This window comes from Furipterus horrens, unplaced genomic scaffold (genome assembly GCF_987537825.1).
Source record: "Furipterus horrens unplaced genomic scaffold, mFurHor1.1.pri manual_scaffold_8, whole genome shotgun sequence".
NCBI classification, from domain to species: domain Eukaryota; kingdom Metazoa; phylum Chordata; class Mammalia; order Chiroptera; family Furipteridae; genus Furipterus; species Furipterus horrens.
The window spans coordinates 95466242-95488384 of NW_028327178.1; the positions used below are offsets into that span (position 1 = coordinate 95466242).

General features: G+C 43.6%; 1 protein-coding gene and 1 non-coding gene across 2 annotated transcripts in view; both read left to right on the forward strand.

Annotated features, from left to right (window-relative positions):
- Positions 1–22143, forward strand: part of DHX35 (DEAH-box helicase 35) — a 63556-nt gene that overhangs the window by 23500 nt on the left and 17913 nt on the right. Inside the window, exons 9-15 of the mRNA XM_090286404.1 lie at positions 5651–5763; positions 8183–8279; positions 9124–9282; positions 11523–11733; positions 14868–14992; positions 18472–18526; positions 21215–21310. Of these exons, the coding sequence (XP_090142530.1) occupies positions 5651–5763; positions 8183–8279; positions 9124–9282; positions 11523–11733; positions 14868–14992; positions 18472–18526; positions 21215–21310 (856 nt within the window). The remainder of the gene's footprint in view (positions 1–5650; positions 5764–8182; positions 8280–9123; positions 9283–11522; positions 11734–14867; positions 14993–18471; positions 18527–21214; positions 21311–22143) is intronic.
- On the forward strand, positions 18655–18816 carry LOC150003569 (U1 spliceosomal RNA). Its single transcript, XR_016512908.1, has one exon. It is a non-coding gene; the product is annotated as a U1 spliceosomal RNA (small nuclear RNA).

Below are 22143 nucleotides of genomic sequence, written 5' to 3' on the forward strand. Positions count from 1 at the left end.
ACCCCTGGGAGGGTGTGAGGTATGTGACTTGACCATATTTGGGTTCTAGAAAGATCACTTTGGTGCTGTGTTGAAGAGATAAGAGAGATGTGGACGTAGCAGTTAAAAGGCCGGTTTTATAATCCAGCTGAGATATGATATGAAAAAGGACTGGCTCCTGGTCTCCTTGTGGCTTCAAGATCCAAACAACTTAGCAAGAGAAAAAACTCAGAATGGCTAAGAGGGGTGTCTGCGTATGTGCCCCGACTGCTTTCTCAGACCTCATAGGCTGCAGGAGTCTGATGTCTTAAGTCTGCCCACGATAACTTCTGGGTCAAAGCTCCTTGGTTGCGCTCTTTAATGAATTCTCATGCCCTTCACCCAGATACCTGCTGGAATGTTATTTTGAGGACGGTACCAGAACTGTCCTCATGTCACCTACTCTGTGGCTAAGTCGCACAGAACATCTCTATTTTACCTCCCATCTTTGTTACCCACCCCACCTTTAAAAAATTATTTCCAACAGTTTTTATTGTGGTTGAAAACTATCATGTCCAACTATTTTCTTAGAATGACTGTTAAGTAATATTTACTGCTCATGATTGCCTTTTATAGTCTTTTGGTGTGACACGGATTTAAAAAAATAGCTTCTTTTTGTTCTGCCTACAGTAGTTGATATAGAGCAGTGGTTCACAACCTGTGGGTCACGACGCCTTTGAGAGTCGAACGACCCTTTCAGAGGGGTCGCCTAAGACCATCGGAAAACACACATATAATTACATATTGTTTTTGTGATTAATCACTATGCTTTAATTATGTTCAATTTGTAACAATGAGAATATATCCTGCATATCAGATATTTACATTACGATTCATAACAGTAGCAAAGTTTCAGTTATGAAGTAGCAACGAAAAGAATTTTATGGTTGGGGGTCACCACAACATGAGGAACTGTATTAAAGGGTCGCAGCCTTAGGAAGGTTGAGAACCACTGGTACAGAGGGACTAGAAGTAATTTTTTTAAGTGGGAACGTGGAATGTAGGGACTCTGTCATGCCGTGGGACTGCTATGGTGCAGGCGTGTGGGGACGTCAGCGGTGTTCAGCGGGGCCTTCGATGGGCTCTGCCGTTCCCCTTCATACCCCCTGGCCTAGTGTGGGGAGGGTGAGGTCTGTGTGTGTATGAGGGGAGGATGGGGGGTGAGTCAGTCTGTGGGAGTGAGGGTGTGGGTGCCTGTCGGGTGTGGTTCAGGAGTTCCCATGTGAGAGTAAGAGAGTGAAGAAGAGGAATGGAGTGGGCTGAAGAGGGCGAGGGGGGAAGGGTAGGAATGGGCGTGGGAGTGGGGAAGGGTGTGGCTTAGGGAGCATTTGACTGAGAGGTCCAGGGGTGTCAGAACTTATCCCTGGACCCCCAGCTGCTGGATCTGTGGGTGACTAATTCCGAGCCCCACTGCCGGGAGGGATAGATGATGCCACCTGAGGTGGTGTTGCTCAGGGCCCCTGGTGCCTCAGCGAGCCCGCGAGGCACCAGTGACTGCAGCTGGGAGGCTGGGAGGCTGGGAGGCAAGCAGGGTACGCCTGGTCACAGAGCTGCCTTCATTAGTGCAGCTGCTTTGTTAATATAAGCCTAATTAATCGCGCAATTATGGGAAGCACGGTCAGGTTTAATTACGAAATATTTATTGACCCTTGTATCACATGCTGTTGTTTTTTTTATTTGCTTCTATCCACGTGGCAGAAAACAGGATTGCTGACAACTCCCACAGTTTTTGTCACAGATCCAGCTATTTGGGAAGGACTATCTTTCCAGATTCCTAGGAAAGGACCTTGAGGTCAGCTGGGGTCAGATACCCACTTGGGACCATCTGCACAGGCCAAGGCCTGTCAGCCCGGGGTGGACGTGCTGTGTGGGCATGGCTGCTGGAAGCCCCCTCCTGTGCGTCAGGGAAGGAAGCTGTGGGGAACTGGGAAGACAGCCCAGCACGTGTCCACATCACTTACATTCCATTTCATAGGCTGTCCTCTTCCTTTATGTCTTTTTATGTTTCTTAGCATGTCAGTGTGACCCCACCTCTTTCAAACCTGACTCAGACTGTCTCCTTTTCCAGGTGCGTTGAGCCCATTTCATTATCCCTGTTCCTTCATTGTGCCACAGAGTGTTTACACTGTTGATAACTATATTTGCTTTCTAGCCTGTAATTTTCTGTGTATATTTTATATTTCCAAATAAAGATAAAAGACAAAGATCTTAAGGATTAAGATCTTATGCCTTCTTAGTTAATGCTGAATTTTATTTCTTGAAGGGGTAACACTCCATTTTGACTCTTCATTACACATATTCCTGAGCAGCTAAGGGGTAGCCGTCCACTCTTAACAACATTGTTAAGGCATCGGCTTCCTCCCTGTTCTGTTGGCCTTTTTGGTCTAAAAAGCCTGCCTGTTGAGTCTTCCTAAAAATCCTCCTCCTCCACCTGCAGCTTCTGGAGCCCCTCTGTCCCCTCTCTCCAGCCTCCCTGATTGCCTCCCCTCAGGTTGCTTTGCTGGCTGCTCTTCCTCCTTTGGAATGCCCTCCTCCTTTATGCTTGAGGCTGTCCTGACCGTGTGCCTGTGCTTTAGCCTGAGCTGCCAGCAAAGCAGACCATCGAAACTCATCGACCTGTGACCCCTATCAACATGTGACTCGGCTTCTCAGTGGCAGTCCCTTTCTCAGTGTCATAGTCATTTAGGCTCAGGATGTTCATTGCTTGGGGACCTGATTGAGTAAGAAGCAATTTCATTCTCCCCAGCGTGCCCGGGCGTGTGCTCACACTCCCCGGTTGCCAGGTCCCATCAGTCATGACCTCTGGAATGCTTTGCTTTCATACAGCCCCACCCGAGTTCACACTTTCATTCTCTGTCTTCGGAGCTGTTACAATACCTTCCTTGATGTTCGGTGGTTCGGCAGAATGGGAGGAGAAACGACAACAGGAGAACAGGCACGGAGTTTAGAAGAGTTCTTTGGGCAGCCTCAAAGGGGCTGAGACCAAAGTGGCGCCAGCCCTGGACACCAGTGAGGCAGGGCTTTTTAAAGGGGATAAGGGGAGAGGGAGTTGAAGGGACTCTGCAGATGGCTGTGGGGGAGTTGGCTCTGAGAGCAGAGAAGTTACTAAAACAGAAAAGTTCCTAAATTCTTGCCAGCAGACCAAGATATCTTTGAGGGGCACAGGCAGTCACTGGCATCAGCTGTTACTCTAGGGGCAGCATATTTCTTGGGGCTTGCTAAAATTTGACCTCAATTCCTGGAACCCAGGTCTTATGCCAAAGGCTTAATTGGTCTGCTGCCTCCAGTCTCTTCCCACAGCTGCCCTTCTCTAAAGTGGCCGCCAGACCCAGGCATACAGGGCACAGGTCTGATAGTATGCCCATCTCCGCTGCCCTGTCTTGCCATTTAGTAAAGTGCCCTGCAGCATGACACTTGGGCCCCTTTTGAGTGATAGCAGTCACTTACAGTCTACCCATCCTAGATCGAAATTTTTTTGACCCGCACAGTGGTCTTGCAGGGTGGGTAGCAGTTTGTTTATTTTGTAGACAGGAGGCTAGCACAGCACCCAGGCTGGTCTGCCCTAAACCTTGGGCTCTGTCCTCTGTCAGGGGCCCCTTTACATCTTAGTCTAAACTCGGCTGCCATCCTGGGAAGGAGTCTCTTTCCCCTTCCCGGCCAGCCATTGAGGCGCTGCCGTGGGAGCCTGCCCCCTCCGTGCCGCCTTCCCTGAGAGCTGGTCGCTGACCTGTCATTCTCTCCAGTTGTGACTTGCAGCTCTTTTCTGGTCATTTAGTCATCCTGCCTTGGTTTGTGTTATGATTGGGTCTTTGCGTGCCTGTCCTCCTGGATTAGTCACTCTTTTGAGGCTTTGGGGGCTGTCTCTTCTCACTTGTGTGTGCATCCCTTCTAGCGTGCCTGTGCTCTTTACATCCCAGACACAGGATGGCTGAAGTCACTCAGAGGGAATGTTCCCCAAAGGAAAGGAAGAATGGATGGGGCCAGACGGTTCTTCATAGCACAATGTAGTTCTTTTGTTGGCACGAGGCACTTTTATGTCTTTGCTTACTTTTCTCAAACGTGCCTTTGAGGTTAACATATAGTATCCAAGATTTTGTAGTTAAATCCAGATGACTGTTTTAGAAATGCTCCTCCAAGCCCATTCGTTTTGTACTTGCCGCCCTGCACTCCTGGGCTGCCAGGTTTCAGCAGCAGGCGTGGGCACGCTTAGTAAAGCTGCCTGCGGGAAGTAAAGAAGACAGGGCTTGTGATCACGTGGTTAGGGCTCCTACGAGGATAAAAACTCTTGCCAGGCCACAGGGGAACTGGCATGTAGTTGGGGAACAAGCAGGTCATTGAGAATCAGATTCTGACACGCTCCACCAATGGGATGTCTGTGTCCCCTTGGCCACCGGCACAGCAGCTTCCCATGCGGCACTCACTGTCCAGTGAGGTTGGTCACTCAGCTCTTCTTGGGCTCAGCTGCTCTGTGTGTCTTAGGCCACATTCCCCGAGAGGGGATCTTGGGTAGTGTGTCACTGCTGCAGTGTTGGCCAGAGGTCTCCTTCCAGCCCTTCCTATAGACAGCCAGTCTGGTGGTCAGGTGCCCTTGAAGAGGATGTGGCCGCCTATTTGGGAGGAACAGCCAAGAGCCACTTCTCTCAACAGTGCTGTGGGAGTTTCGGAGAAGTATCTAATGGATGACCTAACCCACGTAAAGTGCGTTAACTCCTGTAGGGCATTTACACCTGGAGAAGACACTGTCCCTGCCATGAAATAGCTTAAAATCTACTGGGAAGTTTATAGTAAATGTGTATCTGTAACTATGGTACCAGGAATATGCCTGCTGTTCATAGAAGTACAAATTTCCTTTATAAATTGATAACCTGTATGATCATATCTTTGCTTTCCAGATCAGAACTACACATCAACCTGCTTTAGCTTGTATTTGACTTGAATCACAGCTTTTGATATAATTTTCAGTTAAATAAAATACAGTATTCCCTCACTTATCACGGGTATAACGTTCTAGACCCCCCCAAGATAGGTGAAAAATCTGCAAAGTAGGAACCTTACATTTATTTTAGTATTTATATTTTAAGGCTTTATAAACGCTTCCCACACACTTATAAACCGTTCCCAGTCCCTTATTAACCTTTCCCACTCCCTTATTAACCTTTTCCACACTTTTATAAACACTACTTATGTTCTTAAATGTATTCTACACTCTTAAACCTACGTAACTTTAACAACATATGTATACAGTACCACAAAATCCCGTGATACAGTCAGGCCACGATAAGTGAACTGTGATATAGAGAGGGACTACTGTACACGGGATAGGATAAGATAAATAGTACCATAGCTATATGTTAACTTAAGATGTATCAGTGGATACAGTTTTGAAATCTAACCTTTATTATTTTTATCAAATCTTAGTAAAGAGTCTGTCACTGAAATGTGATTCCTCAAAATTGCAATAATAAAAATAAATTTTTAATAACTATTTTGCAACCCATAGTCTTTATTACATGTATTCAATTCCTACTGCACCCTGTGCTCTGCCAGTTTTGTGTTATGTTCTTTCTTTCCATGACTTACTATGAACCATTTTTTAGAGGAATGAAGAATTTATTTTATTTTATATTTTTAGAAATTTCGGGATTTCTTTAATCAAAACGAAACCAGTGACCCAACCAGGGATACGTGTGTGATCCTTACAGTGGAAGGGCGAACATTTCCAGTGGATATCTTCTATCTACAAAGGTTTGGTGATACTTGCCTCTTTAATAATGGTGATTAGAGAGCCAGGCCTGTATTGTGGAATGAGAAGCATGTTTTCTAAGGGCGATATGGCAGACTGGCGAGGAGCGGCATACTCTGTGTCACCTGTCATTATCTTGGGCCTTCTGTCATTGATAAGATGTTCTGGAACCTTGCTCAGTACCACTGCCAAATTTAGTTTAAACTTGACACTGACGTGCAAATTTCTATGAATCAGTAGGAAAGAGCAAAGTGGAAACAAGGTTGGGGGAAAGATGGCCTGATAGTTTTCAGAACTTGGGTTTATAAGACTACTGTCAGTGGGTGGTCTTGGCGATTTGAATCATTTGGGTCTCTCATTTGGTTCTCAGCTCTCTACATCCTAGCTAGAAGGCCTGATTGGCATTTTTGGGGAGGAGTCCTCCTGGACAGGAAGGAGGTTATTCTAATTCCTATACCTGGTCACTGGACAGACAGAGACGGTGGCTGATAAACCCAGAGAGTTGTGGGCTTGACTTCTGAGTCGTTCTCATGGGACGGCACCTCATCAGCTCCATCTTCGCCCTGACGTGCTGCCTGCCAGTGGTCAGGGGGGAAGATGGGAAGAGTGTGGGATTTAGCCCTGGGACCAGCCCTGTTTACACTGGCCAGACTTCTCTGCATGCTGAAGATAGCACATCGATGTGCATGGGTCTGTCGTTTTTATTTCTTTACAAATAAAGCAAAAAGTAATAGTTGCAATGTAATTTTTTAAGTATATTTTATTGATTATGTTGTTACAGTAGTCCCATTTTAACCCCCTTTGCTCCCCTCTGCCCAGTACACCCCTTCCCTCCAGCAGTCCCATTGCCCTTAGTCCATGTCCATGGGTTGTGCATATAAGTTCGTTGGCTTCACCCTTTCCTATATTATTCTTAACTTCCCCCTGTCTATTTTGTACCAACCAATTATGCTTCTTAATCCCTGCACCATTTCCCTGTTTCTCCCTCTTCCCCCTCCCAGCTGATAACCCTCCAAATTATCCCCATACCTATGATTCTGTTCCTATTTTGGTTTGCTTAGTTGGATTTTGTTTTTATTTTTTAGATTCAGTTGTTGATAGTTGTGGGTTTGTTGTCATTTTAATATTCATAATTTTGATCTTCTTTTTCTTAAGTAAGTCCCTTTGACATTTCATATAATAATGGCTTAGTGATGATGAGTTCCTTTAGCTTTACCTTGTCTGGGAAGTACTTTATCTGCTCTTCCATTCTAAATGATAGCTTTGCTGGATAGAGTAATCTTGGTTTTAAGTCCTTGCTTTTCATCACCTTGAATACTTCTTGCTAGCCCCTTCTTGCCTGCAAAGTTTCTTTTGAGAAATCAGCTGATAGTCTTATAGGCACTTCTTTGTAGGTAACTCTCTGCTTTTCTCCTGCTGCTTTTTGGATTCTCTCTTTATCTTTAACCTTTCGCATTTTAATTATGATGTGTCTTGGTGTGGTCCTCTTTGGGTCTGGCTTGTTTGGGACTCTGAGCTTCCTGGGCTTGTATGTCTATTTCCTTCGCCAAATTTAAGGAGTTTTCCTTTAATATTTTCTCACATAAGCTTTTAATTTCTTGGTCTTCCTCTTCTTCTTCTGGCACCCTGTGGTTCGGATGTTGGCACGTTTAAAGTTGTCCCAGAGGTTCCTAAGCCTCTCCTCATTTTTTTCAATTCTTGTTTCCTCATTCTGTGCTGGTTGACTGTTCATTTCTTCCTTATGTTCCAAATCATTGATTTGAACCCCGGTTTCCTTTCCTTCACTATTGGTTTTGTGTGGATTTTTCTTAGTTTCATTTAGCATAGCCTTCACTTCTTCTCTTATGCTTTTGCCGTACTCAAGCATATCTGTCAAGCCTGTGAGCATCTTTATCACCAGTGTTTTGAACTCTGTGTCTGTTAGGTTGGCTATCCTCGTCGCTTAGTTCTCCCACTGGAACCTTGATCTGTTCCCTCTTTGGGGACATACTTCTCTGTCTCCTCATCTTGATAGGCTCCTGTGTTTGTTTTCCTCTGTGTCTTAGGTAGAGCTGTCGCACCTGCCTGGATGAGTATTTCTTCTTTTTTATATCTTTGTTGGTTGGACTTCCGTGCAGCTTGATTTTCTGGAACTTCTAGTTGTCTCTAGTTTTGACGTAGTCATATTCCTTCTTAGTTGTGGAGAGAGATACAGCGTGTCTGTCTAGGCCTCCATCTTGGCTGGAAGTCTCTAAGTTTGAATTATTTTCAAATGCTGCATTTCAAAACAGAAAAAAGTCAATACTTATTTATTCATATACTGATTACTGCTGGGCAGGCCCATACTAACTTTTATGAGATTCTGCTGCCAGATTACCATGGTAATTGATTTATAAGTAGTGTGTATATTCTAGTGATGACTTTATCTCATATATCTTTCAGTCCTGCTCCAGATTACATCAAATCAACTATAGAAACCGTGATGAAAATTCACCAGACAGAGGGAGATGGAGACATATTAGCATTTCTTACTGGCCAGGTAATTGGACCTTTATTCTGTAGTGAACAGACATGTTAAGGCAGCATCAGAATTAATAGAGAGGCCTGTTACTTTGCTTAGCTGTTTGTTTCATGTTTTATTGTAATTTGTGGTTACTTTATTGGAAAAAAAAATAAATGGGTTGGTTTGACGTCACTCATTTACTGACTACATTGTTAGTCATTGACTCCTGCCTGTTCTGTCTGCAGAGGGTCAAATGTATTTTCAATTTATTGGTTGATTCCAAAATATATTGCACACTTCATTCAATAAGCTGTTTTGCTTGCTAAAATTGAGTATTGCATTGGTGCATTTTGTGTATGCATGTTGCTGCTGCATGCTTCTTTCCCAGTGACACCTTTATAGCTTATCCTGGGGGTGCCAAGTGGGCACATCACTGGAAAGACAACTGAACAAGCTCAAGGGCTCACTCAAGGTTGTATCCTGTTCAGAACTACATTTTCCATGGTTCAGTAATCTTTTCTTGGAAACACATATAGCGATTTTGTATGCCAAAACGCATTCATACGTGTGCAGTGCTTTGTCATAGTACCTGAAAGTTGAGTTAAATAGCCATTGTTTTTGTTTATTAGGGGCTCTTCTAGTTACTGCAGATAGTATAGATTTCTCTAATTAATCTGCAGTTGCCAATTTTCAGCCCACGGGCACCACCGTTCAGTGGCATTGGATTAAATACCACCCAAAGTGAAATGTGGTCACACTGAAAGTCAGGATCTGACCACAGTCAAACTTCTGATCCAAACTTTCATTTTCTTTCACATGAAAAAGTGACGGGCTTCAAATTGACCGTGGTTTCTTTGGTTCCTGGTCTGATGTATTACAGGAAGAGGTAGAAACCGTCGTGTCTATGCTGATTGAGCAGGCTCGAGCACTAGGTCGGACTGGGATGAAGAGACACCTCCGGATTCTCCCCATGTATGCAGGACTGCCTTCTTTTGAGCAAATGAAAGTGTTTGAAAGGGTGTCACACAGTGTCCGAAAGGTGAGACTAACCCGATGACCAAGGGTGTTAGCGGACATCTATTATCGTTATAGTGCCCCTTTGCCGTGCATTGGAAAGATTTTTTTATTTTTTAGATTGAAATGAAACTTGATATATAGCCAGCTTTCTTTAAGAATTTTAGGTCCATGTTTCTGTGCAGTAGATCTAAAAGCACACAATAAATAATGTGTTGCAAAGATTTCTGACCCTGCAGAAGCGTTACTTGGGCAGTAATTATCAGGTGGCTTCTCTTTGCCTCTTTTCTGCCTGCCTGATATTTCCTTGTAACACAGTACTACCTTGGCTTGAAGGACTGTGTTGGTGGATTGTGGTTAGTTGGAAACAATAGATCTGTTACTGTAACTATTTCCTAAACTATTTGTTTGAAGTGTCATTTTGCCTGTAGAGATAAATTTAAGTTAATTAATTCAAGGTGTGACTTAAAAATATTTCAGCATTGAACTTGGGGCGGGGAAGGGTGTGGTGGGAAGCATTGGTTTGAAGGAGCCAGCAGGCAGTCAGTGTGCTTCCTGCCAATCTTTCTCTTGGGCCTTACTCCCCTTTCCCTTCCATTGGATGAGGAAGGCCCAGAACTGACCTGAGGTTGGCTTCTAGTAGCTGTTGCAGGTGGCAGAAAATACAGTAGCTGAGGGATGGTCCAATGATCTGCTCCCAGTTCAGACCACTTGGAAGAGGGTGCTCAGCCTCCTGGCCACCGGGATGGAGCAACTTGAGTCTTCCCAGTGAAATGTGAACTACAACCAACCAGTCAGGAGTGCCTGAGTTACTCAGCCTCAAGGCCAGGTGTTCTCAGCTGTAAAACATAGATTTATAGCAGAAAACCTTCCATGTCTACTATATAAAAATAGTAGGGAGATTTTAATGAAACGATCAATGAAAACATGCCTTTAAAAAGCTCTAAGTGCTATCTGTACATGTCTCCTGCCACTTCAAATCCTCCAGGGGCAGCTCCAGCGCACTTGGAGTAAAATGCAAACGCCTCACAGTGGCCCTTAGACCGTGCATGGTCTTTCTCTGCCTCCCTCCGACTTCATCTTGTGCTTACTCTGGATTCTGGCCTTCCTGGTTGTCTCTCCTTTCTTTCAACTGTTTCTTCTGCCTGGATCTCTATAGGGTTGGTTGCTTCTTGTTACTCAGGTCTCAGATCAAAATAATCTTTTAGATTGGCTTTCCCTGGCCATCCAATCTAAAGTAGCACACCCCATTATTATAATGTATAATAAACACTTTAAGTACTATGTAATCTTACATTCTTACTCTTGTATTTTCTTCATAGTAATGGTCACTCTCTGAAGTTATCTACCTGTTTATGTTCATTGCTTATTCACCCAAACACTGACACTGCACTCTGGGAGAGCAGGGGTCTTCTCTTGCTTGTTTATTGTACATCCCCAGCACTTTAAACAGTGCTTGGCAAAGCACAGAGATAGAATGCACAGGGTGGTGATTTATAGCAGGCCCTCTCTGTATCACGGTTCACTTAGCCTCACTGTATCGCAGGATTTTAAAAAATATTGTATTTAATTATTTATCACAGATTTTTTGTTATATCGTGGGATTTTGCAGCACTGTATATGTTGTGAAAGTTACGTAGGTTTAAGAGTGTAAAATATGTTTAAGAACATAAGTAGTGTTTATAAAAGTGTGGAAAAGGTTAATGAGGGAGTGGGAAAGGTTAATAAGGGACTGGGAACAGTTTATAAGTGTGTGGGAAGGGTTTATAAAGCCTTAAAATATATATAAATACTAAAATAAATGTAAGGTTCTTTCTTTGCGGATTTTCACCTATCGTGGGGAGGGGCCAGAACGTAATACCCGCGATAAGTGAGGGAATACTGTACTTCAGTTGTGTAAGAGGCAAAAACTAACATTTGTTGAATATTTGCTATGGGTCAAGTACCAGGCCCTAATTACTCCGTGTATATTTTATATTGAATCACTTCCACAACCCTGAGAGAGGGGGGTAAATACTATGTTGATGAGGAACCATATTCAGGAGGTCAGTTAGCTTGTCCACAGTCATGTACTCTGGGAGAATTCAAACCCAGGGCACCCTGACCCTAAAACTCACTCATGTTCTTTCCAGTATGCCAAACTGCCCCTTAAAGATTCTGCAATGTCAGAAATATCTACATCTTTTAGGATTTTGAATAGTTTATTAAAAGTGAAAGAAAACCAAATAACTTTTATTTTTACTCTTCTTTCTGTGGGGAACTTAGGTGATAGTGGCCACCAATGTGGCAGAAACCTCGATTACAATCAGCGGGATTGTGTATGTGATCGACTGCGGCTTCATGAAACTCCGAGCCTACAATCCCAGGACAGCTATTGAGTGCTTGGTGGTAGTCCCGGTGTCCCAGGCATCAGCCAACCAGCGGGCAGGACGTGCCGGCCGCAACCGCTCGGGGAAGTGTTATCGCCTTTACACAGGTTAGTGTGGCTTTCTTTAAGGGTTTTTGGTTTTCTCAGTCTGCCTGCGCATTGGAGAGTATTAATTTACCCTCAGTGGGCAGGGCTTCACATAAAATCCAGACCTCCCTCAGATGTCCCTCTGGAACGGGGCCTCCACCACCTCCCTCACTCTAAACATAGCACTTCTTTGCTGCTGCTCCCTATTGGCCAAAGCTGGCCCATGAGTCACCAATTATTTGCCATCCCTCATCTAACCTAATGTTTGGACTTCAGCCTCTCTTTAGCTATGTGACCTTGTAACTTAGGCCATGTGTCTCAGGCCCTGTCTTTTTTATCTTCCCCTTAACTTAATGTGCTGTTTTCTTGTTCTGGGATCCCTGAATCTTATGGGGCCCCTCATTGGGTTCCCTCTTTATCTCTGATCAGGGTGTCTTTGCAAGGCTAAAGTGGTAAGATCTGTCCTGAGGTTCACTGATAGAAAGCAAATAGTTGGTCAGCTCCTGCTCTGTGCTATGCACCATGCTAGGTTCTGAAGGAACAAAATAGATAGCATTAAGACTGTTCTGGCCCTTCAGGAGTCTTCTCTCCGGCTTGAAGACAGCCGTACCTAAACAGTGATGTCTCAGAGCTGCTTTTTCTCTGTACTCCTTACATGAGGGATGGCACTAAGATTTCTCTCAGTGGTCCAGACTTCATTGTCACGTCATTTTAAATTCCCTCCTCTGTCCAGTATCCATGTACAGTCACTTACCAGATCCAGGGCTTTTATTTTTATCATTTATCTTTCCTTTCTGGTTACCATTGCCCTTCTGCAGTCCTTGACATAATTGTTTCTTTTGGCAAATGTTTATAGAGCACCTGCTGTGGGCCAGGTGCAGTGCCAGGGTTTGGAACTCTAGAACTATGGGAGCCATGGTCTTTGGCCACACGTGGTCACTGATCACCTGTCAGTGGAGGCAGACCCCACAAAAAGATCGGCATATTGTGGTGTGATAGGGTTGCCATAAAGCAATGAGCCCTGGAAGCAGAGAGCAGGGAGTTGTCCTGTTGAGGAGGGCTTCACAATAGAGTATTTGGACCTGATTTTATTGGCAGCCCAGTAGTTGTCCAGGTGAAGGGATGGCAGTGGGCGTTAGATCTCAGCACACCAGGCGGAGGGGCTGGGCTGCGCAGGTGTGTGGTGGGGGAAGATGGGTAAGGAGGGGTCATGGAAGGGAGGGAAAGGCAGAACCTGAGGCCAGAGATAAAGGTTCTTCCACCACCGAAGGTGCTGAGAAGGAATGATTAGAGTGGAAAGAGGAGAACCAAGGTAGTAAAAAGGCGTCCTAAAATTCAGGGCAAGAGAAAGCTTTGAGCTACTTAAAAAATTTCTAGTGGAGGTGGAGTTGGGGAGGGCCTGTCGACAGTAAGGGGTGCATTAGATCCAGCCTCTAGGCTCTCTTGGCTAACCTGTTTCTGGATGAACTTTCAGAGGGCGCAACTCTGAGTACGGTGCTACCTGCTCTGAAACCCTTAAGAGGTTCTCAGAACCTTCCACGACTTTTTCTCAGCTTATCTTCTGCTGCTGTCCACCTACTCCTCTCCCATGGTGCCTCACCACTGAAGTGCTCTCTCCCTGGACATACCTTCTGTTTTCCCACGCCCGGCCCTCATGCCTTTGATGCCTTTCCTTGAGCTGCTGCCTCTGCCCAACACGTTCTCCTTATCGTTCACGTCCTCTCTCAAATGGCGCCTCCCTCCTAAAGCGACCTCAGGTGTCTGCTTCCAATAGCCGTGCGTCTTCCTTCCCTAAGTGTCCCTTTCCCTTTGGGTGGACCACTCACTGGGACTTGGTCTCAGAGGTCACTGTTTCTGGTCTTGTGTCAGTCCCCTTCATATCACCGAAGCCTCTCCAGGCCATTGGCCTATGGCACCCACAGCTTGTGGCTCCCCGCTTCATACACTCAGGTCCTCAGTGGAGTTTAACTGTGTCATTGAACTCTTAGGAGGCACTTGCTTCCTGTGAGTGTCTTCTCAGTGGGTTGTCCTCTTACCCAATAGCTTTATTTCTCCCTTGGTTAGTACTGTACTTAAAATGTGGTTATCCTCCCCAAAAAACTACTCCCTAAATGCTCTTGAAATGCAAAGGCAGTATCCTATTTGAAACTCCCTGCTGTTGCCTGTTACCCAGAATCTTCCAGTTAGATGCATGCATTTGGCAAGTTGCATCAGTCACTCCACAGAATATTGGTTATTTTCTCAGAGAAGACCTTTCCAAAGTTCGTTGGTGATAGTGCTGTTTGGTTTGCTTTTTTTCTAGTTAACTGAAGCTTAATGATCTAAATGGAAGCTGGGCCACCCTTGTGGGAAGGAGGGTGTGCAGAGTTAAAGTGTTGACTGATGTGGGAGGATTTTGTGGGTGAAGCGTTCTCTATATAATTCATAAGCTCTCTGAATATATACAAAGTGAATTTAATCTCTTCCTCCTTCTTTTTCCCCACCCTTTTTGTCCAACTTTTATAAGAAGGACCTCCCAAAGTCTCCCTCCCTCCCTCCCCCTTCTTCTGCCCCTCCTGTCTTGGCATGTCTGTGCCTTGTCCTCTTTCCTGTGAGAAGCCACCTTTTGTTCCCGATGGTGCATGTCAGGGTTCATGAGTCTCTCTGGGACAGCCATTGGGTTCTGAGTGTGACATGTGTGCTTGGCTCATTGATTTCAAAACTTAGATTTGGACAGTTTTTGTTCTTTATAAGATTTGGTCATTTGTTATATTTGGTTACTATTTTGGTAATCTATCTTGAAATTGTTCTTTGCTTATATGTCCTATTCTTGCCTTTTTGACTTATTTCATCCCAAGCAGAGGTAATGGTAACCGGGCACCAATAGTGAGTCAGCAAATAACTTGTTGCTTTGATTTAAAATTTGCTGACAAAAAACATATTTAAAAAAGAGCATCCTAAAATAAAAGGACAAACTTTCATAAAGCTATATTGTTTATAAAGATATAAATTGCTAAAGTATTTTTTAAGTAGAATGGTATTTCTTAAACATGAAGTAACTTCATACCATACCATATGCATCTGATCCTGGAATCCTAGAGAAGTGTCCCTTTGTCTGGATGATTGCATTTGATTGTGACGTTTGATCCCAAACAGTTCTGATTTCCTCTCCTCAGAGGAAGCCTTTGACCAGCTGCCTCAGTCCACCGTTCCTGAGATGCAGCGGAGCAACTTGGCACCTGTGGTCCTGCAGCTGAAAGCCCTGGGCATTGACAACGTCCTCAGGTTCCACTTCATGTCGGTGAGTCCTGCCTTCTGTCTGGGGCCCAAGGGAGGCTGGAGTGCTCGCAGGGCCATGTCAGGGCATTGGTAGGAGCATGTCAGCTTTCTTTCTTTCTTTTTTTCCACTTAGCTCCTGTGTTGTGTACCTTTGCACTGGGCACTGTGTGGGGTACAGGGCGGGTGCAGCCAGCTCAGGCAGACCCAGAGCCTGTTCTTGCCTGTGGGGGAAGAAAGACAAGTAACGGGTAATTACGGTGCGCATGTCCAGTGCTGGGCAGGGTCCCCAGCCCAGTTAGTCATGCCAGAGGGGAGGCATGAAGCTCATGTGGGGTTTCACCAGGTCAGGACGGGAGTGGAGAGAGCCAGGACAGTGAGCCCGTTCGGAGGCCTGCATGAGAGACTGTCTCAATGGCGGGGAGCCAAGAGGGCTTTGGGAGAGTGGCAGGGAAGATTCCTGTGGCTGATTACATTTCTGCTTACTTCCTGAGGCAGGTGTCCAGGTATGAGATTATTGGGTCAGAGGGCCACAGTCGTTTTTAGGTCCTTGACACATGGCCAAATTGCTTTGCAGGTATAAACTCCAGCAGCACATGAGTGCCCGTCTCATTGTGTCCCTGTCACACCATGTGTTTCCTTGTAGAGTTTTGCTAATTTGAGTTGTGGTGGGGAGGGAGAAAGGAAGGTAGGAAAAATCTATCTGTACCTTATTTTGATTTCTCCTAAGACAATTTTTAAAAAAAGTTTATTGTCCACTTTATACTTTTGCATTAAGCCATTTATCTGTTAGAATTAGTGTTTATTAGTGATTTTTTAGGAGTCTTTTAACTATTCAAGACATTAATCTTTGTCTACAGTATTTCTTGCAAATAGTTTTTCTGGTTATTTGTATTTTACTGTTTTTATATTTATTATTATTTTTTTAATGTATCGACATTCTAAACATTTCCACAGTAAAGTCTTTCAGTCTTTGCCTCTGTGGCTTGTTATTCTTGTGCATATGAAGCACTTCCTTATATCTAGGTCAGTTAGTTATTAAATATTCACTCATTTTCTCTTCTTTAATTGTTACTATTTGAAGACTTGCATTTGAACCTTTGTTATACCCCAGCTGAATTGGTAAATGTGTGGCAGGTCTGGATTCCTGGATAATAAAGTCCCTCCTGCCACATATATCATGATAAACTTGGCAAATGAAGGAATAGAAAAATAGCACTCTCCCTCTCAAAGAAAACAATTGTGGGTTTATTGTAACTATGAAGAAAATATATCCTTTGTTTTAAAGTGTAAAAGACAAGAAATTATAAAGAAGAGATGAATAGTAAATGCAAATAAAAGGTTTATGAAAAACCCCACACCTTGAGGGGGTGGGGATAAGGGAACGCATATCATGGCAACAGCGATCGATCAACATCTCAATAACTGAAGAGTTTTCAAACATCAATTAGAATAAATCTAATAACCACCAAAGAAAAAGCTAAAGGAAAGGAAATAGAAGAACATAGTTGGCTTTTCTAGAAGAGACAGAAGTGCAAACTGAAATAGCTGTAAAGCACCACTTTAATTAAATTGGCAAACACAAGAGAAATGAGAAAATCCAGAGCCGACCGGTTTGGGTCATGTTTCAGACCTTCCTGACACGATTTTATGAGCCATGGAAATGCCTGCTATTTCTTCTCAGGGAAATTTCTCCTGAAAAAATAATTCAAAAGAAGACCAGAAAATTGTCCACGTGATAATGTTTATAGCATCACTTTATATTAGATTTAAAAATATAAATAATGAAAACCATAAACATTGGACAACTGAAAAATACACAGAAAGTTATCTTCATGTAGTCCCTTCTGGCTTTTCCCCCCAGAAATTGTGTTTTTCACAATTGGAATCACATGGTCCATTGTAATTTTGTATATTTTGCAGTGCTGATGTGCAGTAGCCAAGGACTGAAAGCAGTCATTTGCCCAGTGGTGATAAGATTGCTTGTTTTATAGAGTGTGCAGGACCTTGTTGGAATGTTAGGCAGCTATCCCAAGCACTCACTGAACTTTCTGTGGGTACCAGAAACAGTGAAAACGGAAATCATAGTGAGAAAAACAAGCTGAGTTTCTGCATACCCAGTCCTTTCAACTGATAAACAGTGTATGCATATGATCCCATGGCAGAGGAGGCCACAGAGAAATGCTGGTGACTGTAGCAGAGGTGTGGTTAGGTGAAAAACCACGGCTTTGATGTGTGGGGTTGGGGCAGAGGTTCTGTTTTGTTTGGTTGATTGATGATAAATTCAAAGAGCAAATTAATAGGGGACTTGGTGATTGACTGGAAATAGGGTCAAGGATTAAAAGGAGTCAAAAGAAGACCTTGTTAGTTTTGTCTCTTAAGTATTTAAAACCTAGTTCAGTGCTTTGCTGGTCCTGTTCACATATCTCCTGTGGTCTTGGGGTGAAACAGCCCCAGAGGGATTACGCGCCTCCGTGTAGGTGCTATGTATTTTGCCTCTTCTGTCAAGTCAGATGTCAGAGGCGCTGAGGAAAGGCTAGTGAATCAATTGCATGATCTAGTCAACCATGGTTCGTTGAATGCCCTCTGTGTAGTGAATTAGGTCTAGTGTGTATGTGTGATCACCACAACTTGTTAAAGTAGAGCTTTGTTCCTTGGCCTTAAGTGGGTTGGGTAGAGTCAAAAAGTGAGACCTGAGTTCAGTTTCTGACTTTGCCACCAGCCACTTACCTGACTGCGTTCAAATGTCTTTTACTTGTTGTTATTCACTGTCTTGATCTGTAAAATTGAATTAAAACAGTGTGATATTTAAAATATGTGAATGCATTTAGAAAAAAAAAAGCCGTACAGTACTATTAATTTTATTACCTGGTTTATTGTAAACAAAATAATTTAGCAGAAGATAGTAATGGTGCTTGGCGGTTAGTAGATGCTCAGTAAAGATTTGTTGAGGGAAAGAAGGAGGTAAGGGTCTAGAGAATCAGACTGGAAGTCGCAGTATCAGCTTTGCTCAACTTCAGACGGTCTAGCATTCTCCGTTATTTTCAGGAGTTCCAATTCAACCGTGTGTCAGTTACCCCTTTACAGGCAAGGCTGGGAGCAAGGCGCGGGCTGATGCCAAGATCCATCGCCAACCAGCACTGCAGCATTCTGAGGCTTCCAGTGTAGGAGGAGGTTGGGACTATGTGGTAAAAATCAGAGCTGTCTGCTGAGAGTTTAGGAAAAGCAAGGAAGTAGTTCAAGGTGGTCCACTTCTGATGGAGGGAAGCATGAGAAAGGGCTTCCAAGGGAAGTGTCTAATCAAGCTTGAGATTAAAAGACCAAGCAGTACTAAGGATGCTGAGAAGGAGAGGAAGGTCATTCCAAGGGGCACCAACATCAGAAGCAGGAGCATGGAAGTATGGGACACGTGGAGGGCGGAGAATGGATTTAAGCAGGAAATAGTCACATTTTTATCTGTCACCAGAAGAAATTAATTTAGGTTTTTAAAAAATATCTTTACAGCCCCCTCCAGCACAGTCGATGGTTCAAGCATTGGAGTTACTCTATGCCCTAGGAGGTATGCCTTTCTCTTACTATGTATTCTCTGATCTGTTTACTAATAGGTAATGTTAGTTCGGTTGTATTCACTTTAGGGCTCTTAGTATCTTCAGGAATGGAATTGGTTCTCCCCAATAATCGCACATGATACTTACCTGGCAGGGAGATACCATGGTCACGAAGGTAGTTTTCCCAGGGCGAGGCTTAGACACTGCTCTCCGGCAGGCTGACCCCTGCGATGTCCCCAGATGTGGGAAACCCTACTGCGTCATCTGTGGTCATGGAGGGCTGCGTTTGCACTCTCCCCTGGGAAAAAAAGCAATAGCCGTGAAATCTACTCATGACAATAAATTCATAAAGCATGTCAGTCCATCTGAAGCTGTTAATAACTGTCACCAAAGCCACCCTCCTAAAGACATCCAGAAGACTCCCTGCCAGTATTTCAGATGTTACCGCACCAGACCTTTTTCCCTGTCCCTCCACCCCATCCTGAAATTGGTGGCTCTGTGTTCTTTTTCTAACTCCCCTTCATTCCATTCCTGGGGCTCCCTGTGGAGAATTGGGTAGCATCCCAATCTGTGGCATCGTTTGGACAAGGGAACATCATGTTATGGAGGAATCTGTATTCTCTTGTTCGAAAATGTAGTTATTGCCCTTAAGACAGAGAAAATTGTCACCTAAATTCACCCCCTGAGAAAGTACATATTTTTTCTGTGAATATTGCCCTAAGTGAATACAATATTCATTTTGGTATTAAGTTTTAGGGGCGGTTTCGTCCTTGGAGATTCTTTGTTTGCTTTTAATATATTTATTGAGGTGCAACGCATCCATTTAAAATGTACAATGCAGTGGTTTTAGTGTATTCGCAAGGTTGTGCAGCTGTCACCACAAGTTTTCAGTATTTAGAACTTTTTTATCATCCCAGAAAGAAGCCTGTACCCATCAGCACTCACTCCTCACTCCCTCTTCCCTCCTCCCCTGGTCTGTAGATGTGTCTATTCTGGACATTTCATACAAATGATCATATAATTTGTGGTCTTTTGTGATTGGCTTCTTTTATTCAGCATTGTGTTTTTAAGATTCGTCTATGTTGTGCCACACATTAATACTTTATTTCTTTTTATTGCTGAATATGTAACTCATTGTATGGATATACCACGTGCCACATATTATCCTTATTATTTACCAGTTGATGGGCATTTGGGTTGGTTTCCTCATTTTGGTTAATATGCACGATGCTGCTATAAAAATCATGTGAAAGTTTTTGGTGGGAATACCCACCAGCAGTTTACGGATGTTTCCAATTTCTCCACATAATAACAAGCTGCTAATACTTGTTACTATCTGTCTTTTGTATGATAGCCATCCTAGTGGGTACGAAGTGGTATCTTGTGGTTTTGATTTGTATTTTCCTAATGACTAATGATGTTGAGCACCTTTTCATTTTCTTATTGGCTGCTTGTATATCTTCTTTGGAGAAATATCTATTTAAATCTTAAGCCCATTTTTAATTTGGGGGTATTGTCCTTTTATTATTGACTTGGAGGAGTTCTTTATATATTGTGTGTACACGTTTCTCCTCGGATCTGCGATTTGTAAATATTTCTCCCATTCTGCGGGTTGGCTTTTCACTTTTTTGATGGTATCATTTGCAGTATGAAAGTTTTAAGTTTTAAGTAGTTCAGTTTATCTGTTTTCTTTTGTTACTTGTGGTGTCCACGGCATAAGGATTTTTTTTCCTATGTTTTCTTTGAAGAGTTCTTACAGTTTTGGCTTTCATTTAGTAGGTTTATGATCCATTTTGAGTTAATTTTTTTTTTTGTATGGGGTGAGGTAGGAGTCCATCTTCATTATATTTATGATATCTCTCTGTGAAGGAATAGCCAGTCACTGATTTAAAAGATCTTCAATGATTTGAAAGGCCTTTAGGTGGGTCTGCATCAAGCCAGCCCAGAGTGAGTGTGTGCCGGAATAGGTTTCCGTCTCCTGTTCTCCAGCATGTAACAGGAACTTAGAAGCAAGGCTTCCTGGAATAATCTGTAGTGAGGATGGGAGAATGTTGACTGCAGAGAAGTTTTTCATTTGGACTAATTTTCCTTCAGTCAGACTGATGTCTAAAATATTTTCTCTTTCTCTGCTGCCCTAAATTAGCTGGAGAAGGTAGAGGGAAGCACCCAACTTAATTTAGTTTCAAGCTGATTTATCACCTGTAAAGAGATGTTGTATGGAAACAGAAGAGAAATGACCTTTTACTCTGAGCTCTGAAGCAGTCGTTTTAATGCCACATCTTGGGAATCATCTAAACAATAGTCCGCATCGTGGGCATTCAGTTTCTAGATGGTGGCCAGTGGTAAAGAGGCAAGGAGGGGTGTGGGGATTGAAGGAGCCTGCCTGGTTCAGTAAACTGCCCAGGAGGCAGGTGGACGAACAGCTCCGGTGTTGGCACCAAGGACAGACCTGGGCAGGTGCTTAGATTCATAGTGAATAGGAGCCATTAGAGATATCAGTTTTTAAAATTAAATATTCAAGAGCTTAAAGGAGAGCTTTTTTTAACATGGCAGTTCTCTGGTGTCAGATTGATCCGGGTGGTGCATGATTCCTCTTTTGGTACCTTTTTTCAGCGTTCATCATCTTTTATTCTCTCAACAGCTGTGTGTCTTCTGACACAATTATGACTGCCTTCTGATGGTTCTTGTTCTTTTGGCAGGTCTGGACAAAGACTGTCGCCTAACTGAGCCGCTTGGCATGAGGATAGCAGAGTTTCCTCTGAATCCCATGTTTGCAAAAATGCTGCTTGAATCAGGTGGGTGGAGACAGCAGTTCTCATCAGTTTTAGTTTGACTGTCAGAGGACTTATTTCCCTGCATCCTCTGCGCCCTGGGAAGACGGTACGATATACATGCATTTAGAGTCGTGAAGGAGCTGTCGCAGGTCGCTGTCGGGTTTGGGGCATGTTGCTGACTTGTGATTCCATGTCGGTCATCATTAGTTCAGTGAACACTTTGTTTGTTCCTCGCGGGCCTAGTACTAACACCTCCAGATTTTTCTTTTTAAATGGGGAAGTGTTTTGTTACTGTGGTAAAAAAATACATAACAATTTACCATTTTAATCGTTTTTTAAGTGTACAGTTCTGTGGGGCATTAAGTGCATTCACGTTGCTGTGCCGTCACCACTACGCATCTCCCGAACTTCCTCATCTTTCCAAACTGAGACCCTGTGCCCTGACACACTCAGGTCCCATCCGCTGCTCTGCTCCAGCCCCTGCAAACAGCCTTCTACTCTCTGTCTCTGAATTTGACTCTTCTAGGAACCTCATAAGTAGAACCATACAATATTTGTTCTCTTTGGCTGGCTTGTTTCACTTGGTATAATGTCTTCAAGATGCATCCATATTGTAACGCATGTTAAAACGTCCTTCCTTTTTAAGGCAGAGCAATATTCCATTGTGTGTACAGATCACACTTGGTTCATGCATCCGTTCATCTGTTCATGGACACTTAGGGAGCTTCCACCTTCTAGTGACTGTGAATAATGCTGCTATGAACGTGGTCCAAGTCCCTCATTTCACTTCTTTTGGGTGTATACTTAGAGTGGAACTGCTGGATCATCTGATAATTCTGTGTTTAATTTTTTTC